Source organism: Kryptolebias marmoratus, linkage group LG15 (assembly GCF_001649575.2).
Source record: "Kryptolebias marmoratus isolate JLee-2015 linkage group LG15, ASM164957v2, whole genome shotgun sequence".
Lineage (NCBI taxonomy): Eukaryota > Metazoa > Chordata > Actinopteri > Cyprinodontiformes > Rivulidae > Kryptolebias > Kryptolebias marmoratus.
The window spans coordinates 25,395,897-25,418,687 of record NC_051444.1 but is presented as its reverse complement, the minus strand read 5'-3'; the positions used below and the strand labels follow the sequence as shown (position 1 = coordinate 25,418,687).

The following is a 22,791-nucleotide window of genomic DNA, read 5'->3' as shown; positions in this document are numbered from 1 at the left end:
GGCTCGACGTAACAGCAGCAACTCGAGCACATTACTGCCCCCTATATGTCAGGAGGACAAATAACACCTTTTCTGTTCAAATTGCCAACCCGCCACAGTGGCGTGTGCGTTGATCAAATTCACCCGCCACTTCAAATATTTACCCGCATTTGGCGGGTGGCGGGTGCTAATTTCCACCCCTGGTTACAGTACATGAAACTGAAGATTTGAAGACAGTCAAAGTGAGGACGTCGTAACAAGAAAAAAATTTTACACTCTGCCATTCTCACTTTGAGCTCCTCTTTGTCTCAAAATGGAAAACAAGTGAGAGCCTAACACACTATAAAAAGTACATTTATTGCTTTTAGGACATCCAAAAGCAGTGTGTCCATTTTATGCCCAACAGCATATTTACATCTCACTCTGAAGCTTTGGCATGACTTTCAAAGATATTTGGCTCATTGTCACTGAAGTAATTAACACAAACAGGAATCAGTTAGGTTTCTGTGAATAATACCACTGTGTGTTTTGACTGTGACTTTTGTGTATGGTTGTTTGTTTAGCAGAAATCTGATTCCATTGATGCAGATTATATGATCTGGTGATCGGGACACGTGTGTTTACACAATTATAAGAATAAACCAGTCTATCTTTGTATATAATCTGAAGGACTGAATTCCAATTCATATTCAGTGTGTCCTGAGTTTGTTTACATCTGCTCTTAAGTTTAGGATGTTAATACAAGATGTGAAAAGGAGTTAGGATGTTTTTGTATCCCTGTGATGGACTTGCGACCTGCTCAGGGTGTCCCCCGCCTCTCGTACAGTGACTGCTGGAGATATAGGCACCAGCTCACTGCACCCCAGAAATGAGAAGTGGGTAAAAAAAATGGATAAATGGATGCTTTTGTTTGGAAAAACTATTTGTGCTAATACTGTTTTATCAACAAGGGGGCTGCGGTAGCTTGGGTGATCAGCGCTGCAGTCTTGTAACCCTGAGGCTGTAGGTTTGAGTGCAGGTTGCAGCAGGAAGGGCATCCAGTGCAGACCAATGTCCAAATCTTTTGTGTGAGTTCGCTCAATGTGGTGACCCCTGAACAAGAGACCAATCAAAAGAACAACAACACTGTTTTCTTTCAATAATTAAACATCTTACTTTTAGAATATTTATTTAAAAAAGAAAAAAAAAATAGTTAAACTGTATAAAATCCTGATTAGCAACATTTTAATTTGAAAAAAGGAAGCATTTCTTCACCTTTGATTTACATCTCTTATAAAGAGCGGCTTCTATTTGGCTCTGTATGCACTGTTTTGTGGCATTTAATTGACATGAATAATAAAGGCACATTTTCAAACTGTGCAGGCTATTAAAGCACTGATGCAAAAAATAAAAAAAAAACATCTTGTCATTTTTTTTTTTGACCTTTTAAGCTGTAATGTGTTGTGACAACATTGCCTCATTTGTAGCATTCATAAGTGGTGTCAGGCAAGGTGCACGCCATGGTGAGTGTAAATCTATTGAAAAACAAATAGAAATATCAACACTGAAGGGAATAGAGTTTTTTATATTGGTGCAAACTTTGCAGGGCTGTTTGAAAAGAGCTGTGTGGGAGGACTTGATACATAAATGAAATATGATGGAGTTTATTATGCATATGACTTTCACACTCCATGGTGTAAACTTGACTGAGATGAAATGGAAAAACCTGTTTCCAGAAGAGCTGGTTTCTGACTCTTCACACTAGGGCTAAAAGGACTCTACGCTGATGAGTGTTGAGAAGGGTGAGAGCTGACCGAGGACATCAGTAAATAACACTCAGACACTCTCAGTTTAATGACACTCTATAATGTGTAAATAATAAGAGGCGAAGTTCTTTTTTTTATTCCCAGTTACAAGATCCTTTAGATTGTTAGCAGCTGTCGATATTTACTTAATATCTCATACCCTTGCAATATTATAGACAATTTGTTTTAAATATTTTGGCAAAACAGAGCTAAGAGGAAACAAAATGTATTCTGTTTGTGTTTTGTAACAACAAAACTTTATAGTTATCCCTTGTTGTAATTAAAAGCAGGAAATCATGTATGTGTATGTTTGTTTGTCTGTCTTTTATCAAAAATAATGCATAAACCATTGGAAAAATTTTAACAAAATTCTCAGAAAGTAATCACTGTATGTGCATCTATACCTGATTAACTTTGGGAGTCAGCTTATTTCAAAATGTCCACCACAGCTAATGAATCTTAGCAATCACAAAATAAGTACAACCTTTTACAAATATTGAGCTAAATTGTAGCTGAGAGTCATTTAAAACACATACTCAAGGCACATTTGTAGTACATTATGTAGGCTTAAAACTTTGGCAATAACTCTTAGAGTCAACCATGTTTGTCTTTTAGCGACCACTGGACATATATTAATGAAGCTTTCAGAAAGTAATTAATGAATGTACAGTTACACTGAATTAACTTTTTAAGTCTGTCAAATTCAAGATGGCCGCTGCAGCTGTTCAACCATAACCAACACAAAAGTGGCTATAATTTTACCCATTTTAAACTAAAATCTGGTGTGGTTGTAGCTGAAAGTCCTCCCCAACACATAGTCCAGGTGTTAATAGTCAAATTGCACAGGATCTTTGATTAACAATTTGGCATGAAATTCTGTAGGCAATAGACATTCCTTCAAAAAATTCTACTTTTTAATCAAGTACGATAAAAGCTTAAGGATCTGGACTTTTCTGCATGTTTACATGTAAAATATGAACAGTAAGTGATGTGGTGATTAGCACTGTCATCTCAAAGCAAAACCAAATCCCAGTTCAGCTCATGTTTACTCCAGATGTTTACTCCAGTTTTTATATTATTTTTTTCATTTTCTACAGTCTAAAAAACATGCATGTTTGGTTAATTGGTGATTCTAAATTGACTTCAGAAGTGGGTTTAGGCAGGTTGTCTGACTTGTGTGTCTCTATTTTATCTTGGCAACTTGTCCTGGGTGTATTCTACCTCTTGTCAAATGGCAGCCATAATAGATTTCACCCTCCTTGCAAACCGGAACCTCATGGAAAATGAACAAATTAACAACTTGTTAACTAAGAAACTCCCAGGTCCAGAATATGACAGTGCTGGAAGAGAAACACATTTGACACATGGAGCTCAGTGTATCTAATTTTGCATAATCCTATGTGACATACAAACTCCAAAGGGTCTTATTTTCACTGTCAGTATGTCCTGGAGCTAAGCTATGTCACACTTTATGATAGCTTCCAATCCCACACATCCTTGGATGGTGGTCCCTCTGTATGAGTGAGAGAAGGTATTTCTGTGTGGAATTGATACTCAAGCAGTTTTGCCTCACTGAATCACAAAATAGCTGCCAATAGCAGTCATTACATCAGATCAGTGTGTGTGTAGTGTGCATATTGGAGAGTACAGTACACAGCACATGTGTGGGGGAGAGAAGTACATAGCAAAGAAGAACTGATTACAGAGATGCAGCAGTCATGATGGCTTTGATAAGTACAGCTCAACATTGTCAATTTGAGACTCAATTTTCTTCATATGCAAATTAATATCCTAAAAACTCTGTGATGACCAGGTATGGAAAGACATGCGCACACTTTGCCACTGGATTGCTTTTTCTTATTGGGGAATTGTTACTTACAATCTGATATTTTTCAAATTTATACTCCTTTTTGTACATTAGGACCATCCTTGCAGAACTCTGCAGCTGGTTGCTGGTTTTATTGTAGTGATTAAAGTGTATATGCACACCCACATGCACATTTTTGTGAGCAAAATCTGGTTTTCACCAAAATAATGAGGAGGTTAAAAAGGTTTCCAAAATGTTTGAGCCTCGCTGCACCAAAAACAGAGTAAAGTATGTAGATACTTGTAGATGTGACATGGGTTTCAACTTTTTTTTTTCTTTGTTGTTGTTTTTTCTGTTGTTTCCAAAAATGTTGCACGGAAATATACCCATATATATTTACAACTATAAATATTATATGGAAACTTTAAACATTGCATTGTGGTAGTTTGCTGCATTATGCTTGTTTTACCAAGTAGCTTCCTCTCCTGTATTGTGTGACATCCCTGAGGTTGTCGGTCTAGATTCAATTCACAGTTGATACTGCCTGAATGAGTTTCTCCCTAATGCACATGCTGGGAATAGTCCAATTTTAGGTCTTTTAGACCTTTGTGAAGTTTTTGTCATGGTTGATTATGCTGTTTTATTGGATCATCTTGAGATTTGCATGTGTACTTTAGGGTAAGCATTAAGTTACTTAAGGAGAACTCGTACTAACAGATCATTGCCAATTATACAAGAAAATACCCTCTCTGTAAAATTGCTCTTATCACTTTCAGGGCTCATTTTCTTCTGTCTCAGCATGATCTCTCATGGCTGTGTCATTTGCAGTTTCCTTTTAAACTACTTGGAGTGATTCTATTCTGACTAACTTCAGAGAAACAGATTTAAGTAGTGTGACATCTTGCAGCACAAATGTACTCTGCACTTTTTATTTTCATTTATTTATTTACTGTACTGTGTTTACAGTGACCTTCAGTTTAGCAATAGATCTTTACTTGCCTATGAATTCTCAGTTCAGTCATGATTCAATTTTGAGAAATTTTATTTTAAAAAAAAGCAAAACATGTTCTGAATGTACTGGTAGTGTTATATGTTGCACTGTTGCAACACACAACACTGCAGGTGTAAATAATTATTTTAGTAATCTCTAAATGTTTGTTGATGCTTTCATTATGTAAAATGTTTCTTAAGTGCTGTATTGTTTTCTAAATCACACCCCACGTCCCTCAAGATAAAACTGCTCCAAGAATCTTAACAAGGCAATACTTTAGAGTCTGTGTACTTACTGCTTGTTAAATTATTGTTGTTCTTTACTAACCAAATTTAGACTCCTTTGGTCCAATCATGTACTGCATTTCTGTCCTTTAAAAGACCTGCAAATCTTGGTGGATCCTCAAACGTTACACATGGGACTGCTCTCGAGTCTTATCTAAAAAATAAAACCAATGAAGCACTTGCTGCCAGGGCGCCTATGCAGCCAAATGCACGGCTGTAAAAACAGAAGCACACTAACTCAAAGGGCTTTTTGTGAGCTAAAACAAAAAAGACTGCAGATTATAGTCTAAACATAAATGTAATTCATTCCTTTCTGTTTTTCAGAACAAGAGCTTAAAAAACAAGCTACTTTCTGGAAACAAACTTTGCGACGCCTATGCTGAAGAGGTAAGGATTTTTAATTAGAGGGTTCCGTTTTATCACGATTGTAATTGTTTCTTAGATCGGCTAATTGTTTGTTGATCACTGAATTAGTCCAATTGGAAAGACAATGTACACAGTTCCTGTTTTCTTGTGAGCAAGCATTTCAGCAAAACAAAGAATGTGACATCTTTGAAAAACAATGAAATATGATGTAAAATACTTGAGAAGATTATTGACACCTGACATACATACATGTTGATGTCAACAAGGTTTTTGTCAGAAGTTCTTATTGAGTGCTATAGACATTTCCCTTCTTGTTACTGTCTTCTCTCTCTGTCACTTACTCTCAAACTAGGTTACACAGACAAGCACACGTACCTGCTTGATTTTGGCAGTTCAGTGAATTTCAGAGAATCCTGTACTTAATAGTAAGCCTTTTGATGGCTGTGCAGAGCAATCTGAAGAGCTATGGTTGTAGTGAGAGCAGCTTTGAGTGAATTTCATCTGTGTCATTTTTGCTGTCACTTTTCATCTTTTTCTGCTTCAACTCTGCTGTCAGTTGCTACAGTCAGCCCCGTCCACCTGGTTCACATCCTCATTGAAGCCTTGAACTTTTTTTTTTCTTTCTTTTTTCTTTTACATTTACCAACCTGCTGACCAAAGCCAATGCTGTAATTTGCCCATGAAGTGTCATGCAAGGCTGAAGGTCTGGCAAGCATCTTGATGACATGCTCAAATCAGTGCAGATACTGCTGTGTAATTGTGGATTTTATAGTTATACAGTCGATCAGTGGGAGGCCTGAACCTTTCTTGTGTATCCACGTGGGGATATGTTGAATAACATAGGACTTTGCCAAATAGAGTAGTGCAGTAATGCTGACAGTGTAATTCATTATTACCTTGGTTTAGAGAGACACTGTTAGAAGCTATAATTGATATTATCAAGGTTTTTGAGTGTGACTTGTGTTACTGGTCTTGGGCCGTGTTTACATGAAGCTGGTTTTAAGTAAAACCAGAACATTTCTCCTGTGATTATGACAACAGCGACTTGATTCTCTAACACCTAAACTTTTTGAACCCAGTTCTCAGAGTGGAAATTTTTGGATACTCCTTAAATCGCATATACACTCTACAGATGGCTCAAACTAACATGTTTTCTGCAGGAGTAGATCAACAATAGTAACAATGGTGGATAGTAGAGTACCGTTTGTGTTACTCACCTTTTTCAATGCGTAGGAACAATCTAATCTCACTGTTGGTCCAAACAAATGTACATGTATTCACCATTTTGGATATAACTGCTTGCATGGTCAAGAGACTGAAGTGTCTGCGAGCATGTGTGTGTCAATGAAATACAAAAAATCACAGCACCAGCTAGTAACCTGGCGTAAAAACTACATCAGATTCACAGGATTACCATGTAAATGTGTAACTTTTCTCCAATCAACGTCGAACAATCTCTAACCTTTCCAGGAGATTGTTCCCATGTAAACAAGGCCCTGAGAAGATATTAGATGAGATGCAGTTTGGCCTGTATTAGTACTGAAATAATTTACTAATATTTCTTACATGAATTTATTTCAAGTAAGTAACCACAGTCTTGAGTAATCTTTCTTTTTATTTATTAGTTAGACAACTTATCAAATTCATTGAAATCAATATGGATGGCCTATATAACATCAAAACTGCCTGTATGACCTGAGAACAACAACACTACTTGCTACAGCCTGCCTTTGATTTTAATACCAACTGACATGGACTGACTCATCAGCTGCTATTCCTTTTGAACATTCAGTTTAGGAAATCACAGCATGCAGCATTTAGGCCACTTTAGCTTTCCTCTACTATGAGCTGATTTTCAACTAGCCCCAACCACAGCTCTCCTTTTGTTTGACTTAAATAATGTAATGGCTGTTGTCACTGATGCTGCTCTGTTTTGTACCCCAGGGGGTTCTTGCCTCAGCCTGTCTGAGGCATTCCTTTTATACTTATTTAAGGCCAGGAACAGAGCAGAGTCAAATCGCTAGATACAAATTGAGAAAAATTTGCTGCCGCAATTGCAGGTGCTTATACCTGCTGTTTTGACTTCAGTGTTCTTTGCTGAAATAAAGCAGTTGATAATGTAGAGTTTTTTTCTAAGTCAGGAATCTAGCAGGAGCAACAATATATTTAAAAAAAGGACACAATTAAAAAAGGTTAGTTGAACTCAAAAGTTAAAGTGAAATGGCTTATGCTCTGAAGTATTATCAAGGTAACTATAATGAGCTGCATTCATTTTTGGAAGTTTTTTTTAATGAATTTGTCCTCTAGATTCCTAAAACTATTTTCAATCACATTTGAAAAAGAAACTCATTATTTACAATTTCCATTGTCACAGTCAAAATTCTCACTGAATAAAGTCATTTAAGGGCATAATTATTATTTTGTGTGTGTGTGTGTGTCATGCATCAGTAATACCATGAGAATTATATTAGTGGGAAAATCCCCACTGGCCTGAACAGCATCAGCAATAAAGGACTAATCTGTGTAGTCAACAGTACATGAACACACATCTCCAAAGTCTTCAAAGAGAGCTCAGGGTTTGGGCGCTTTTGATGTTGAAAAGCTTCTCATCAACCCTGATGTCTGCTCCGACTCTAAGGTTACTCTTTCATTCCCAGGGAGACACAGGAAACTGGAGTTAAAAATTCTGGCCTCTTTCCTTCAAAAATCCTCCAGCTGAACATCTCTGACATGTTGCCAGCTAATCTTATCCGAGCCATCATCACGCATTCAAACCCTGAAATGATGATGGCACATTTTACTCTGCAGCCTGTCTGATTGGAACGCTTCAAGTGTTGGAAGGCAATGAATGGGTCTTGATTGAGGCTGCGGGTCACTCTATACAGAGTAGTTTGTTTTTTTAATTATTTTTTATTTCATTTTATGAGTACAAAGCAAAAGAAACACAGCGGTAAATCAAACAGTAACTAAATGTATTACATTGACTTTGCACTTGCAGTTAATATGCTTAAATATCTATTCTTGAATACCGTATAGGACTGAGCTCTGCTTTGTGTCTGGATGATTATTTCTAAAAAACTGTTGTCAAGGCTGGTGGGCTTAAGATCTTAACGAAGCAAATGGCTCCTAGACTTTTCTTGAACACAGGTAGATGGAGGTCACTGTCTTCAATTCCCTTAGCAGACTTCAGCTTTTGAAGTAAATCAGTGAGAGGAAATTGTTCCATGCTTCCGCTTTAATCTCAGAAAGTTCTTTATGTTTAAAGGGGAAGGGTTACAGACTGAACCAGTGATCAAACTGTAATTACCGTAGACTGACAGCAAGAGATGGTCTCAGAGGCTGTAAAACAATTGCTAAAGGTAATTGCAAACAGCATTTTTCTATTACAAGTTTGTCCGTTAGAACAGTGAAAGTAGTTAGCTTTGTTTGTGGAAACTACATACTTTCTGTGTGCCTCAAACCTAGTGTTGGCACTACATTGTCTCTAAAAAAAGGACAGTCAAATTTTTGCTTCTGCATTTAATTCCTAAAAAACAAAGTTTTTATTTTTCTGCATTAATTAGGTGTTAATCTCTAGATACATTTTAGCTTTAAATTACATTTCTGTGGTTCTTTTATTTTTATTTATTTTAGCTTAAACCTATATATATATCATTATTGTAAGACCTGAGATTAGGACACGTCTGCTTTAAATTGAAGTTGAATATACTACAACTAAAATATTTCAAAAATACTTCTAAAAACAAAATGTCTTTTTTTTGTTATTTTTTTAAGCTGATATATACTATTTTTGATATTGTGTTATTCAAGACTGAAATAGGATTGTGGGGTAGAAGATCAATCTCTGTACCCTCAAATTGTCTTTGTCTGTCTGTCTATTTATCTATCAGTTTTATTATGTTAAAAAAAATAAACTTTAGTTTTTAGTCCTGTGAGAGAACTGCACAATCATTTTATCATGTAGTAGGTTAACAGTTTAACTTTTTCTCCAAACTGTGATATTTTTCAGCAACTAATAGTGTAAATGTAGTTTTCAGATGTGGTAAGTAATAAAGTTGATGTCACTTGCATCATTTTATGAATTAAATTAAACCAGCTCTGTTCGCCTTAAAAATAGTAGAACTTAAGGGTTGTTAGACTTTTTCATTTATGTAAGAAAACTTGTAAATAATAAACATACATAGATGTATTCACGCGTGTGAACAAAACAAATATTAGACTGCCGTGTGATGATACTAACAGCAAATGTGAACATTACGTGTTCGTGATCTACGATGATGATGAATCATAACTTTCACATAATTTGATTGGTCAGTTTATTCATTTCAGTAAAAAGAGCATGTTTGATTCCATTAGATGAAATGTGGGTTAATAAGACTAAAAAGGCTTTTGGCCTTCCAATTCCATTTGCCTCAGTCACACAGAAAACAGTTAATTGATTTGTCACTATTTCCACTAAATTGATTCCTAAATGATTTAGAATCATTAAAGTGATTAAAGCACTTTTTGATGTCTGTATTTTGGGAAGACGGGTAGATTGTGTGCATACATAATCATATGAATTAAAATAACATTAAGGAAATCATTTAACAGACTTGAAACAAACACAGTGAAGAAAGCTTTTGGCATTCATCTGTCTCAGCTGAGTGTTTACACACCTTACTAATCCCAAAACACTCAAGAAATCCTGCTCCTCATTTAAACTGTAAAGGAAATGTGCAGGTTAAACATTTTGCTGCCATAAATTTCTGACTATTTAGCTTTTTATTTAGTTCATTAGCTAAATGCCATCGACCATTTCTGAGTGGTGCTCAGAGGAAGCATCTGATAACCCAGACAACTTGAGCCTGTGTCAAAGAGGGAGATAGATGGCATTGGTGATGCCTTTTAATCTCTTGTGTATCTGCATTAATTTATCACTCACTTCCTACACTGTCAGATTTTTGGTGTTGCTATGAGGTTAGCCATGAGGTTAATGAAGGAGGTTTCACTTCAGTCTAAATGCTGTTATCACTGAAATTAAATTTCACTCTTGCATGAGGATTCAATGAAAACATCAACAAATGCAAACTGTCCTTCTGTCTGTCCATCTTCTACTCTACTTATGAAAGCAAACCTTACATATGCAAATAAAGTATATCATGCTGGATTTGGGAGGATTTATTCTAATGAAGCATTTCAAGGTGATGGCCCTTGTGTAATTAATTCTACAAGAATGAACTTGGATGTCATTATCATTTTGGGTATTAGGGCAATTAATGAGCTTGGAAACAGATCTCTCTATTCTCTACTTACAAAGCACCCCTCATTTTAATCAATTGTCCTAGCACTTATTCATCAAAAGACTACAAATATGTGTCCAAAAAAAACAACAAAAAAAAAGGGTTTCAGCCTGGACTGTCTTAGAAAACAATTTTATTGCACAAATGAATTCACCTAAAATCTGATGAACTATCCATGGCAGAGCGAAGAGTTTAAAACACAAGAACCAAACTTCTTCTGATTCTATAGTTTTGATTATAGGTTGGAAGTTCCAACTAATGATTAGAAATTAAAAAAAAAATAAATAAATTTTCCAAATGACAGGTAAAACATCTTCAAAAATCAAGAAAAGAAGTTCAGTTGCCATTCATTAAACTCTTAGTCTGTGCCAACAAAATACATAAAAGCGGTTTCCAGTTTGTGCCTTATGAGCATTAGTTTTTAAAAATTGACTTTTAAATATTTAAAACAACTAAATCTAATTTTGGTTGGCAGTATTTAACAGTGGAAATTGATGGTTATTCTTTGAACTGAGAAGGTAAAACAAATGGTTTTTTGATATAACTCAAATGTAAAACTTTTTATATCTCAGTGACATTTTTCATTATTCGTTTCCTAGTTGCTGCACTGTATGTGCATCTCAAGTTTGAGCACAATTAGTTTTTTTAGCCTTCCAGGAGGCAGCAACAAGATGATGTGTAATGATGTTAAATGCCATGTAATATTAGAATGCCTTAGGCCTCATCCAGGAATGAGAAATCAAAGTGGTTTCCGCACATCTTTTGTTTGATGTTTGGCAGCTTTGATAATACGTTGTTTTGGGAGATGTTGTGTTCCCAGCTGCAGTGATATATCCTGCAATACAATTAATTTGTCCACAGGGAGCATACAGGAGCAGAATCTATAAATAAAATAAATGTGTTACCGTGGTGGTCTACTTCATTCACTATTCATATTGAATAAATCAGATCACTCTGACTGAAATGACTGAAATAGAATATATGGTTCAGTCAGTATGTTTTTGGCTGTCAGACTGTCACCGGTTTGCCTTGGCAAGCATGTTTCAATCAATCAGACACACTTCACAAATACAGCAATCTGCTTTAGCAGGAAGGGAGATAGAAGCAATTCTGTGATGCAGCTGCACTACTGCTTCATTTTCACAAGCAAATTTATGCTGAGGATGACTGAGCACTTTTGCAAACCTACCACTGTTCATTTGCGTCAATACAACTAAGTATGTGTTTTTATTTTTCCAATTGTGCCACAGCACTGTGTTGTCCGATGATGTGCGTAGATAAAAAATAAATAACTATCCTGTTGTGTTCTGGTCAAATTTGACTGTTTTATAAGTTTTCGCTCAGTGGGTGGTTATTTTCTTTGATCTGATTACCATAAAATTCCATAATTTTCATTAAGTTTAACGTGTTTTTAATTCAACTTTGTTACAACCTTGGTGTTCCCAGTCATAAATCAGCGGCCATTAGAAATGAATGTGTGAGACATTATGTGTGTAATATTGCCTTCAGCAAATGGACATAAATCCTTCCCCACTTCCGAAAAGGAATTTTTTGGAGTGAACACTCTCACAGACATACATTTTCACAGACACCACATTCAACTTTTTTGTAGCTTCCATGGCAATACCCACAGGAATCCGTCCCCAGCAGAATATTTTTCCTCACAGGAACCACACCTGTTGACTTTTCTAGCAGCTCTGGTGTGTAAAGGGTTTTGATGCCTTGCTCACAATTCATCTTGTGGAAGCACACTATACTGTTAATAAGGCTTGAATTATGACACTTGTGACGAGGAGAAAGTCCAGAGACCTGACATGAAAGAAGCTATAGGGGAGAAAGTGTCAGAAGTTGAAAACAACACAAAATATAATTCAAACCTACCAATAATTGATGTTGAACAATCCAGTGACAAGAGATAGGGTCCCACTGAGATGATGTTTCATTCCATCAAAGAATAGGAATATATCTTGGTTCTCTTTTATTGGTAAACTTCCATCTTTTCCTGTGGACACATAGAGACACAAACAAGCATCCATGCTCTCACCCACACCTACGGACAATTTTTTAGAGATAGCAATTAACTTAACAAGCAAGGAAGGACATTGCCTGTGGGATGAAATTGGAGTACCTGGAGTAAATCCACCTGAGCACGGGGAGAACATACAAACTCCAGCAAGAAAGGCCCTAAGTCAGGATGTGATCCTGCAACCTTCTTTCTGGCAGGCGACAGCTTTAACCACTGCTCCACTGTGCCACCCGTATCGACTGTGCTAATATTACAAAAAATAAAAAAGAGAAAAAACAAAAACAATTGTCCTTGAAAAAGTTTGACACAGTAATATGTAAGAAATGTTTCATTTGTGAATTTGTTGTGGTCAAAGTAATACATACTGTGTATTATGATTTTATTTATTTATTTAATTTTACATAAAAATATTTTTTTAACTCAGTACAGTGAAGCTACAGGCCTTTCAAAACAAACAAAAAATCAAATATTGTGCTGTTCACGAGAAAGAAAAAATATTAAAAAAGATATATTAAAGCAATAATCTATGATATACTGTATGAATTATCTTTTAATGAATCAGATATATTGGGGTGGTTATTTTTAACAGATAACACAAAGATAGTTAACAAGGAATGAACACAATTCAAATCAATCTATTATTACATTTGTACCTCACACTTTAGCTAAAAAGCACATTTATAGTTACTTTAGAACAGGCTTTATAGAGTTTTTCATCATTATTCTGCTACTAACATATCAAACAACATTGGGATATAAAGTCCATCGCTCATTGTAATGAACTTTTATTATTACCCATATTCCCATTTCCCTCACAAGATAATCATGTTCATTCAACCATCAAATAGTAATTAATTTGTGAAAAAATTAGTACCTAACTATAAAAATACCAGCTGCAAAGATACCTATTTGTCAAGAGTCTTAAAATTTTACTGGCATGGGAAATGTGATTGAGTATTAATTTCCTTATAGCGCAATGCTCAGTGGCTCAACCTTAGGCTGGTTGCAGCATCTCATTAGGAGTAAAGAAAAAAAAAACTATCAGGAGGTCTTTGTTGCACACAGCTTTTTTTTGAGTTTCAACCTGTAGCCATTTACTGCATGCCATCCTTCTTTCTCTCTGCTCACTTCCCAATTTAGCCACTTTCAAAATAATGACCATTAGTGCCTGAAAAATCTAAAAAAAAAAGAAAGAAAGAGAAAGATAGAGAGTGTGAGTGAGTGAGAAATAAAAGAAACATTGACAGGGCAAACCTACTGCCCAATAATATGCTGGAAACACCCACATCCTTTCATACACGTGGGTGTTGCTTTCACTCCTTCCATTTTTGAAGACCAATTATACCCCTCAGCTGGACGGTAATTGACCCTGCAGAAACCATATAGAGGTGGCTGTGCTATAAAATGCACTGAGTTTGTTGTATATGTGCTAAATAAGTAATGCCGGCAACCTGCTTAGACAAAAGAAAAACTGGGCCCAGTGTTAACATGGGGATAGTTTATATTGTGGTGAAAGAAACACCTAAGCAAAACCTCAAAACAAGATACAAGTTGAACTCTAAGATCAAGGAATAACCATGTCTGTTTGCTGTCTGAATGAAAGTGGGCTCCAAGGAAGAAGACCCAGCAAGACCCCACTTTTGAAAGAGGAGCATAAAAGGACCCGGCTGGAGTTTACTAAAATACATGTTGACAAGTCACAATGCTTCTGGGAGGATGTGCTTTGGATATTTTTTTTTTTTTTTTACTTTTTACTTTGGATATAAAAAATTAGATTTTTTTTTAAGTCAGTGTTCACAGAAATAAAACAGCAAACAAACAAACAACAGCAACAAAAAAAAGCTTTTAAGGAAAAGAGCGCAGTTAGATGGAGGAGGCTCACTCGTGTTAAGGAGTTGCTGTAGCCTCCCTGACACAGAGACACAGAGGTGCCTTGAGTTTGTGAGGAATATTAAAAATCTCATATTACTGTGACATTCTGGTAAGAGGATGTCCCTATGGGACGCTATTTATTTCTGTTCAGTTATTGCGAAGATAAATACACATACAACAAATGCAAAAATGTCATTAATGTGCTCAAAGAGTGTGAGAAGGATGGCACAACTGTACATAGCTGTAAAACAAAAGGTTTCCAGTTGAATTATCCCTCGAATATGTTTGCTAACACAACTTCTATGGCTGTAGGATACAAACCATATCTTACATTTATAGTTTCTGTCTGTGTTCTCTGGGAATTTTTTAAACCTAAGATACAGTAAAGCTACACAAAAATCAGTCACCTGGAGTTAGCCCAACAGAGACCAGACAAGAGTAAATAAATTGCAAAAACAACCCAAAGTAAAATATTACCCGAAGCACCGGCTATCTCTACTTTTGAGAGACTGTTTATAATTGTAAATAAATACTGAATTGTTCAGAAGTGGCAAGCCCATACTGTTTGGCTCGTGTCTATCCCTGGAACACAACGCTGAAATATAACAGATCTGTCATCCTTCTCACAAGGATGATGACTCACAGTGACACATTTCATGAGTCTGAAAAAGTTTGTGCGAGATGTTAAAGTACAGCAAGCTTGTAAAATACTCTCACTGTATATTTTTTTAGCAGTTTGAAGGCCCCATTTGTACAGGATTTGACTCATCTGAAAGAACAAAAGCAAAATGCTGCAGTGACTCTTCAGGGTGGAGGAGATAGTTTGAATCATTCTGAATTAAAGAAATAAAATGTCAGGAGGCTCAGTGTATTCAGATCTTTAGATTTAAAAAAGAACACTGTGTATGACTCAGCTTTGGCCTTCTAATATAAACTGTTTTATTATGTGAAAGGCTCCAGTTAATGAAAAATTGTTCAACATTTCATGGTATGACACTACAGTACTCTTAAAAAATTTAAACTGAATACTGTTTGCCCTTTGCAGATAGATTTTTCTTTTTCAGCTTTTGTTATGTGCTTCTTCAAGCCCTTAATTTTCCATGAGAAGCTCTGGGAACCAATTTGAAATCCAGATACTTAAGAAAAAGATAGGTGTTATGGGACTTTGAGTCATCCTAAAAAAAACAACAAGAATAACAAGATAAAAAAAATCTCTGACTCAAAAGCACAGGTATTTCTCAAGTAAACAAAACCCTCGTCATTTGTCCCTCACCACTGTGAAAGTTTGGACGAGTCACAATTTTCAAATTTGTGTTAAGCATAACAGAAGACATATTCAATGTGTATATTTAGCTGCATAGAGAGAATATATAATTGTAAAGTATGTGTTTTTTTTAAGTTTCAGCTTCTTTGGGGTTTTTGTTGACTCAAGGCAGTTATTATTTGCATTTCTTGTAGCTCCTGTCCTGTAAGGCTTTACAGTGAACAAGGTCCAGAACTCAAAACATATCTTCCAGTTATAAATCAACAAGACCCTCTGAGACGTTGGCGGGTTCCATATGGAGGCTTTCAGTGTTTATGCTCACATCATTAGCAGCTTTGAGACTAGCTGTGTATCAAGCTATCAAGGAGGCAGCCTCTGTGTTGGATGTGCCCCCCGATGTGGAGCAGCAGAATCAGGCAATGCTGGTCACTAGCTGGCAGAGAAGAGAAGAACTGGTCTGTTTGTGTGTGCTGTTAACCGATGATGGTCCAGAGCCAGTCACAGTCTGAAAACCTGCATGTGTGTACTGGGAGGAAGAATTCAGGCTTAGACAGTGGGCAAGAAGCCAGTACAAGACTGCATCATTGTGTGGACTATGCAGTTCAGTGAAGGGTAAATTTGATATTTTCTTCCCCTCAGTAGGGCCTTCCTTTAAGCCCGGGCTTTCCGCATGGAACACTCACAAAGGAGTCTCCTGCTGCAGCTGGCAGAATCCTGCTACATGATCTAAAACCAATTTTGCTATTTGAATAAGCTAACACTTATTTCCTTATCTTTCTCTCGCAGTCCAAAAAAATCCAAGCTCAACTGAAAGAACTGCGGTACGGGAAAAAGGATTTAATTTTTAAGGTAAGCACAAACAGAAGGTGGGTGGCTTTATTGTATCTTCAGACCAGTGGTAAACAGCTACTCCTGGCCACCTTGAAAGGATGATGCCATCACAGAGGGTGCTCCAATTAATTCAGCCTGCAATTACAAAGTCGCCTCCAGCAAGACAGCAGCCTGCAAAGTCAATTGGACATTGCTTAAACCACATATTGCTAAGTCTTGTCCCTTGATTTCCCCTCCATGCAGGATACAGCCCATCCTTTGCAATCAAGAAAAGTATGTGGATGAATAATGTGGACAGCATTGGATAAACTTGATACAGAATTATTTGCTAGATCATATAAGGGAATCTTCAAGACAAAAATTACTTATGACACCATGTATTGCTACATTTCTGGGGGTGGCACTTATTTTAGGGTATCAGAAATGTCTCTTGTTCATGCTCCCTCTGCAAGCACAACATAACCAGTGGTAAACAAGAAACTGCAGGCCATCTGCACACACTCCACTGCCTTCAGTATTGTAAGGACTAAATGTTCCTAGATCTGAGTGAGCACGTAATATTTATTGGCATTCACTGGTACAAGCGCTGACCTTTCAGGCCTTGTTTGCACTGTTAAAATGTCAGCCTGCATGCCTGCCACACTGCCTTGTAATGTGGTTTCATAAATGTATGTTTTGAAGCTTTAGAGATATCATTTCTGAATTTGTGTCTGATAAAAAATGTTTAAAAAGGGACCTAAAACCTAATGCACTAAGTTTTATGTTTTACCTCATCTACTGAATTTATTGTCCCTGGATGTCCTTTTCCGTACTCCACTTTTAGCCTATGAAAGATTAATGTATTGACTTGTTTGCTTTGTGTCACTTCTCATAAATCCTCGTCTCTAAATTGCATCAGTCGGTCACATGAAACAATTTTATTGCTCAATGTCAACCAAGCATTTTATGTGTACCTTTACAATGAGGTCTGCAGTGATTTGCAGCCACAGAAGAATGAGACTAATTTGGTCATTCTTTTCTTCTTTTACAAACGGTCCTCCTTGACTGATGCAGTAACTAATATCTATTTTTCCAAGTGAAAAGGTCAGAAAGAAATGAATCACAGTCCTCTGACCTCCATCCCTCTTGCCGTTCCTGAAAACTCATCTGTATTTCACATGTGCTGTGATCAAAAGCCCAGCAGGGGACAAAGGAGCAAAAAGCAAGGAAGAGTAACTCAAGATACGGAAATGTCATCAGCGATACGGGGGGGATGTCAGTCAAGTCATATTGACCAGTAGGCGGCTGAATTGGTTATGACAGCTGTTGTACCATATCAAAGGGTATTTTTCAGCTCAATATCACAGTACACAGAAGCATCCTTATCACACTCCAAATACAACAGGATCAAAAAAATCAATCAAACCTTTTATTTTTACTAAAGACCCATTAAGTCTTAGAATTTGCAGTTATGGCCCTGAAAGAGAAATAGCCAAAATGTGAAAAAAATTAAATTAAATAAATAACAAAGAACCAAATCAGGATGTGATGTATAAATGAAAAGAAGCCAACTTTGTCCCTTTTTTAAAATAGATTTCTTTTTACAGTAAATGCTAAATTTGAAGGACAACTGAACAAAAGAGACCTAACTTTGAATTTAAATTAAGTGTCCATCCTACAGCTAAACAGAACTAAATGGCAGGTTTCTCATCACTTGCTCAAAAATAAGTCTAAGGCTTTTAGTGCCTTTGCTGTGTTTCCCTATGAGAGTATTTTTGAAGAACAGTTTTCAGGCTTTCATATCTTCTCCTCTCCATCAGTCCACTTTTAAATTTACCCCTAGAGCTGTTTCTCCTCAAGCATGGAAAAAAAAGAGGAAAAAGGGAAAATGACGGCTTGATGTAGTTGCATGTCTCGTCTAGCCGAGTGGCTGGTGCCCCACTGACCCCATACCTTTATAATGGACTCAGCACAGAAATATGAAGCTTTGGACTTGGAGGCACTAACCCTGAAAGTCAGCATTTCTGGGTCAGTGGCTGAGCACGCTCAGTCCTCAAAGGACTATCTGCTGATGATGCTCTGTGTAATAGATGTAATGGCTCTGTGTGCACATATACACAAAGAGTGTGTTCAGATCCTTCAGAAGACAAATTAGCCGTGGGCAGCATTTTTTTTTTTCTTTTTTCTGTGTGCCTGCAAAAAATGATTATTCACAAATCTACTTTTTAGTAAACTCAGCAGTGGGGGATGTTTTGCAGTATTTCCATTTAACCCTGAGCATAAACATAAACAACACTGCATAGCGCAAAAAAACAAAAAACGTGAATGTTCTGATTAATGTTATATGAAATGATCCAATCTGATTTTGCCTGGGTAACTGAAAACATTATAATGTCCACTGCCATCAATTTAGTTGAAAAAGTTTAAATTAACATATCCAATTTATATATTTATTATTACATTGTATTCTTTTGCTCACTGTGTTAAAAAAAACTGCTTTTCAGTGAAAATTTATTTGTTGGTGTAGAAACCTTTGTGCCAACTTTTAAAGAACTGCTTTTGAAAATTTATAACCTTGGACATTGATTTTTCTCTTGCCAACAGTTCAGCAGCAACAAATTATTCCAAGTGTCCCAAACTCATTGGTTTCTTTGGAAAAAAAGACCTGCTAAAATGTCTCATTCTAATATCTCATATCTCATTCTAATTTTATTAGTCTTACTCTTCTTAATCATAATAATAATTTCAGCTACCTCAGTAGAAAAAACTAATATAGTCATCCATAAATAAATTAAAAAAACAGATGCCAGAAATTTAATACAAAAGTAGACGAGTGTTGAACATGCCAAGTAAATGGTCCACACTTAAATAACACGTTTTGACCTCATTCACAATTTCACACAATTCTTTTTTTTTTTTTCTACACAGAATGTACAGCACTTTTGTATTCTCACTCATACACCAATAGACATATCTGTAAGCATTGGCATTGGGGGGCGGGGGCATTTTGGTACACCTTTATGGGAAGCCCTTTAGGACATAAAACATTCTTCCTCTCACATACACCATCAAACCTTCTCATCTACACTATCAAACCCTCTAACATTCATATCAAACCCTCTCATCTAAACCATGCTGAAGCTATCTGGCTGAAGTTAGTGTTTGGCCTGTAGGAGGCCCACAATATGCTGAAGGATGAAAACAATATGAACAGGAATAAAATGTACTCTGAAACTTAGGATGTACTGTATGTATTTCCTATTTCTAAAAATTGTAATTATAAAAACCGTCCATGTAATAAATTTTGTAATTGTTTAGTTATTTTTTTGAAGGTGAAATCAGTCTGAAAGTTTTTTTTATGAACAACACACAATCTGATGCAGAACTTTGACCTCCCTCACTCTTCAATCTGTATGTCTCTTGTTATATTTTGAATAAAAAATCTTATTCTGAAGTTTATTATGTTGCTACTTGTAGTACTTGTTTACAAATACACTGCTAAATTGGCTGTAGAAGGTGACAAAGCAGATAGTGGAGATGCTTCGTTTATGGAACTGCCTCATTCAGCTGCCAGACTGACAAAAAAACAAAACAAAAAGAGTATCAGACTGAGCCCTAAGTTAAATTAAATTTATCCCGAAAACAGCGATCCCCATGTGCCCAGATTAGAACTGGGAGCCTAGCTGTGGCAGTGGAAGTGGGTAGGTATAAAGGTCTCCATGTAGTGGGGAAAGTATGTGTTTTCTGTGACCTTAATGTGGTGGAAGATGAGTATATTTTTCTTCTTTCCTTTAAAGATTTAGAGATGCAATGGTATTTCTATAGCGCCTGTGATTTGTATGTGGTCATTTTGTTTTGTATGTTTTGTTTGTGGGGTGTCTTATAAGCCCATGTGGGCAAAGGCACCTGTGTGCATGACACTTAAAATAATCCATCAATCAATCAACTTGATTTTGTGCATCAGTAATGTCAAGCACAATCAAAATCATAACAACAACTTTATTAATTTGATTCAAAAGTTGTTTGATATTTATAGTGCTTACTTGATTGTTGATATGTTCTCAAGTTTCTCCCTCATTTAACAGTTCTGCACAATGAGTCGGGCATCACATTTTTTTTTTCTTAAATAAGTACAATAAAAACATAAAATATAAAATTGAATTACAACTCACATGTGTTTGATGACATAAAATGAATATAAACAAACAAATGACAGAGCGTAAAATTTAAAGAAAAATAGCTTGTTTCAATTAATAATAAAGGTAGTATATGAACTCCTAAAGCATAAATGCAGATGTTTGAGAAAAAAATACACTCTCCCTCAGACACTGTTAACATCAGGCTTGACAACTATGATGTCTAATAACATTAATAATAATAATAATAATAACAACAACAATTTATTTGTTTTTGGCAACAAATGCTTGGCCTTGTTGAGTGTGTTAAAAAAAAAAAATCTGGCCCCTGGGTAAAATTTCTTTGACACCCCCTCCGCCAAACTACAACACTTCAAACTGTTCACTCTGGACTGGTTCTGTATGTGAAATAACTCTCTTATATTAGGACTTTAAGGCACTAGTTGTATTTTGTTACAGTTGTCAACCAGGAGTGTCGGCCAGAACGCCACTTCAGGGCCAGGCTTCAGTTCAGATCACTTTAAGGGTCACAAGCATGGAATAGAACGGAGGAAACACACCAGCTTCGTTACATTCTGTATTCCAGAACTATTTACATCAAACGTGGTTACAGGCACACAGGGAGCATTTCTTGAGTCTGCATGGGAATGTGTGGTTTCCTGTAAATAATAAACAGAAAACAAATAAAAGTAAATTGTCCCTCTGTGGTCCACATACTGCACATTATGCTACATTAACATCCATTATATAAATATATAACAATATGCAAGTAACATAATATCACATATGTGATTCATATTACCAACAGGGAGAACAATATGTAGCTGACCTAACTACAACAAGTATCTATGTGAAAACACTAACAAGTTTCATGAAAAAAAAAAACAAACATACCATGTATATATATATATATATACATGGTATGGTACAGTGGCTACATGTACATTCACGGTACATGTGAATGTAACAATTAGCTGCAGATTAGCTGTCAATAAAGATAACATCACACTGTGAATAAAGCATTAAGCTATGCATGTGGATGCCCAAGTTAACTATTCAAGTTACTATGCTGAGGTCTCCTCTAGCTAACGAACTTGAACATGTGTGGACAGTGCTATGCTAATGGCGGGAACAGCACACCAATGACATTATTGCTGTGTGACTATTCTATGACATCACTTAAAGGACAAAAAGGTGTAAGCAGAAAATAACAATAATATACCTACATTAATACAAAACAGCAAACAAACTTAGGCGAGCATAAGGGTTTTTTGTACAGGATCATTTTGCAGTGAAAACAGATTTTGTACAACACATTACTTAATTTGTGAAACGCAGTCTTTTTTTGGGGGGTGGGTGGGTTGTTTATGTATTATATGTATTTATTTATTATTTCATTCATTTGTTCATAACAGCCACATTATAAAGAAGTTTGTTGTAAAATCTACAATACTGTTGACACTTGGGTTAGATAATCTTATACTAAAAGCAAACTTCAAACTTGCCGCAGAAAGCAATAATTTGCATTTTCTTCAACTTTTACCCATTAAATAAAAGGTTTCACAAATCATTACCAGCTTTTTTAATTATTTAAATCTGTTTTACTATAGAATCATCTAGTCTAGGTTTTGAAAGTACTGTAGATTTTCAACTTCAGCTGATGGTTTGATGATGTATGTGAGAGGAAGAATGTTTTTTGTCCTAAGGGGCTTCCATACCCTGCAAAGGCTGGAGATCGAACAACTGACTCTTCTGATTGGATGATGGCCACTCTGCCTCTGGGCAAAGACACCCCCAAATGTTCCACATGCATCAAAACAAAAAAAACAAAAAACGTTTAACAATTCCACACACAAAAAAAGGCTCATCAGAACAAACAGCAATAAAAATGGGAAAAAAAAAACTACATAAATGAACGAGGGTCGACATCACATCACACACTGTTTGCCAGGATTGTGTTCGGTGTTTGTTGTGACTCCTGACCTTGAGCTCTTCAGAATGTAAACCTATGCAGTTTATCTTTTTGAAAGGCCAGTAAAAAACGCTCAATAAAAGTTCATGGTTGAAAGTCCATTACCAAGGACAGTTAAACACATACTGCATGCAAATGATCCCAAAATGAGCAATTTTTTCCCCTTCCTTGCTGATGAGTTTATCAATAATAAAAGACTCCTCTGAGGGTGTTCTGTT

At 36.2% G+C, this 22,791-nt stretch overlaps 1 protein-coding gene across 2 annotated transcripts in view; it reads left to right on the top strand.

Annotated features, from left to right (window-relative positions):
* Positions 1-22,791, top strand: part of luzp2 (leucine zipper protein 2) — a 187,411-nt gene that overhangs the window by 123,728 nt on the left and 40,892 nt on the right. For both annotated transcript variants that reach the window (XM_017414305.3, XM_017414304.3), the window contains exons 6-7: positions 5,170-5,232; positions 16,442-16,504. In XM_017414305.3, the coding sequence (XP_017269794.1) occupies positions 5,170-5,232; positions 16,442-16,504 (126 nt within the window). The remainder of the gene's footprint in view (positions 1-5,169; positions 5,233-16,441; positions 16,505-22,791) is intronic.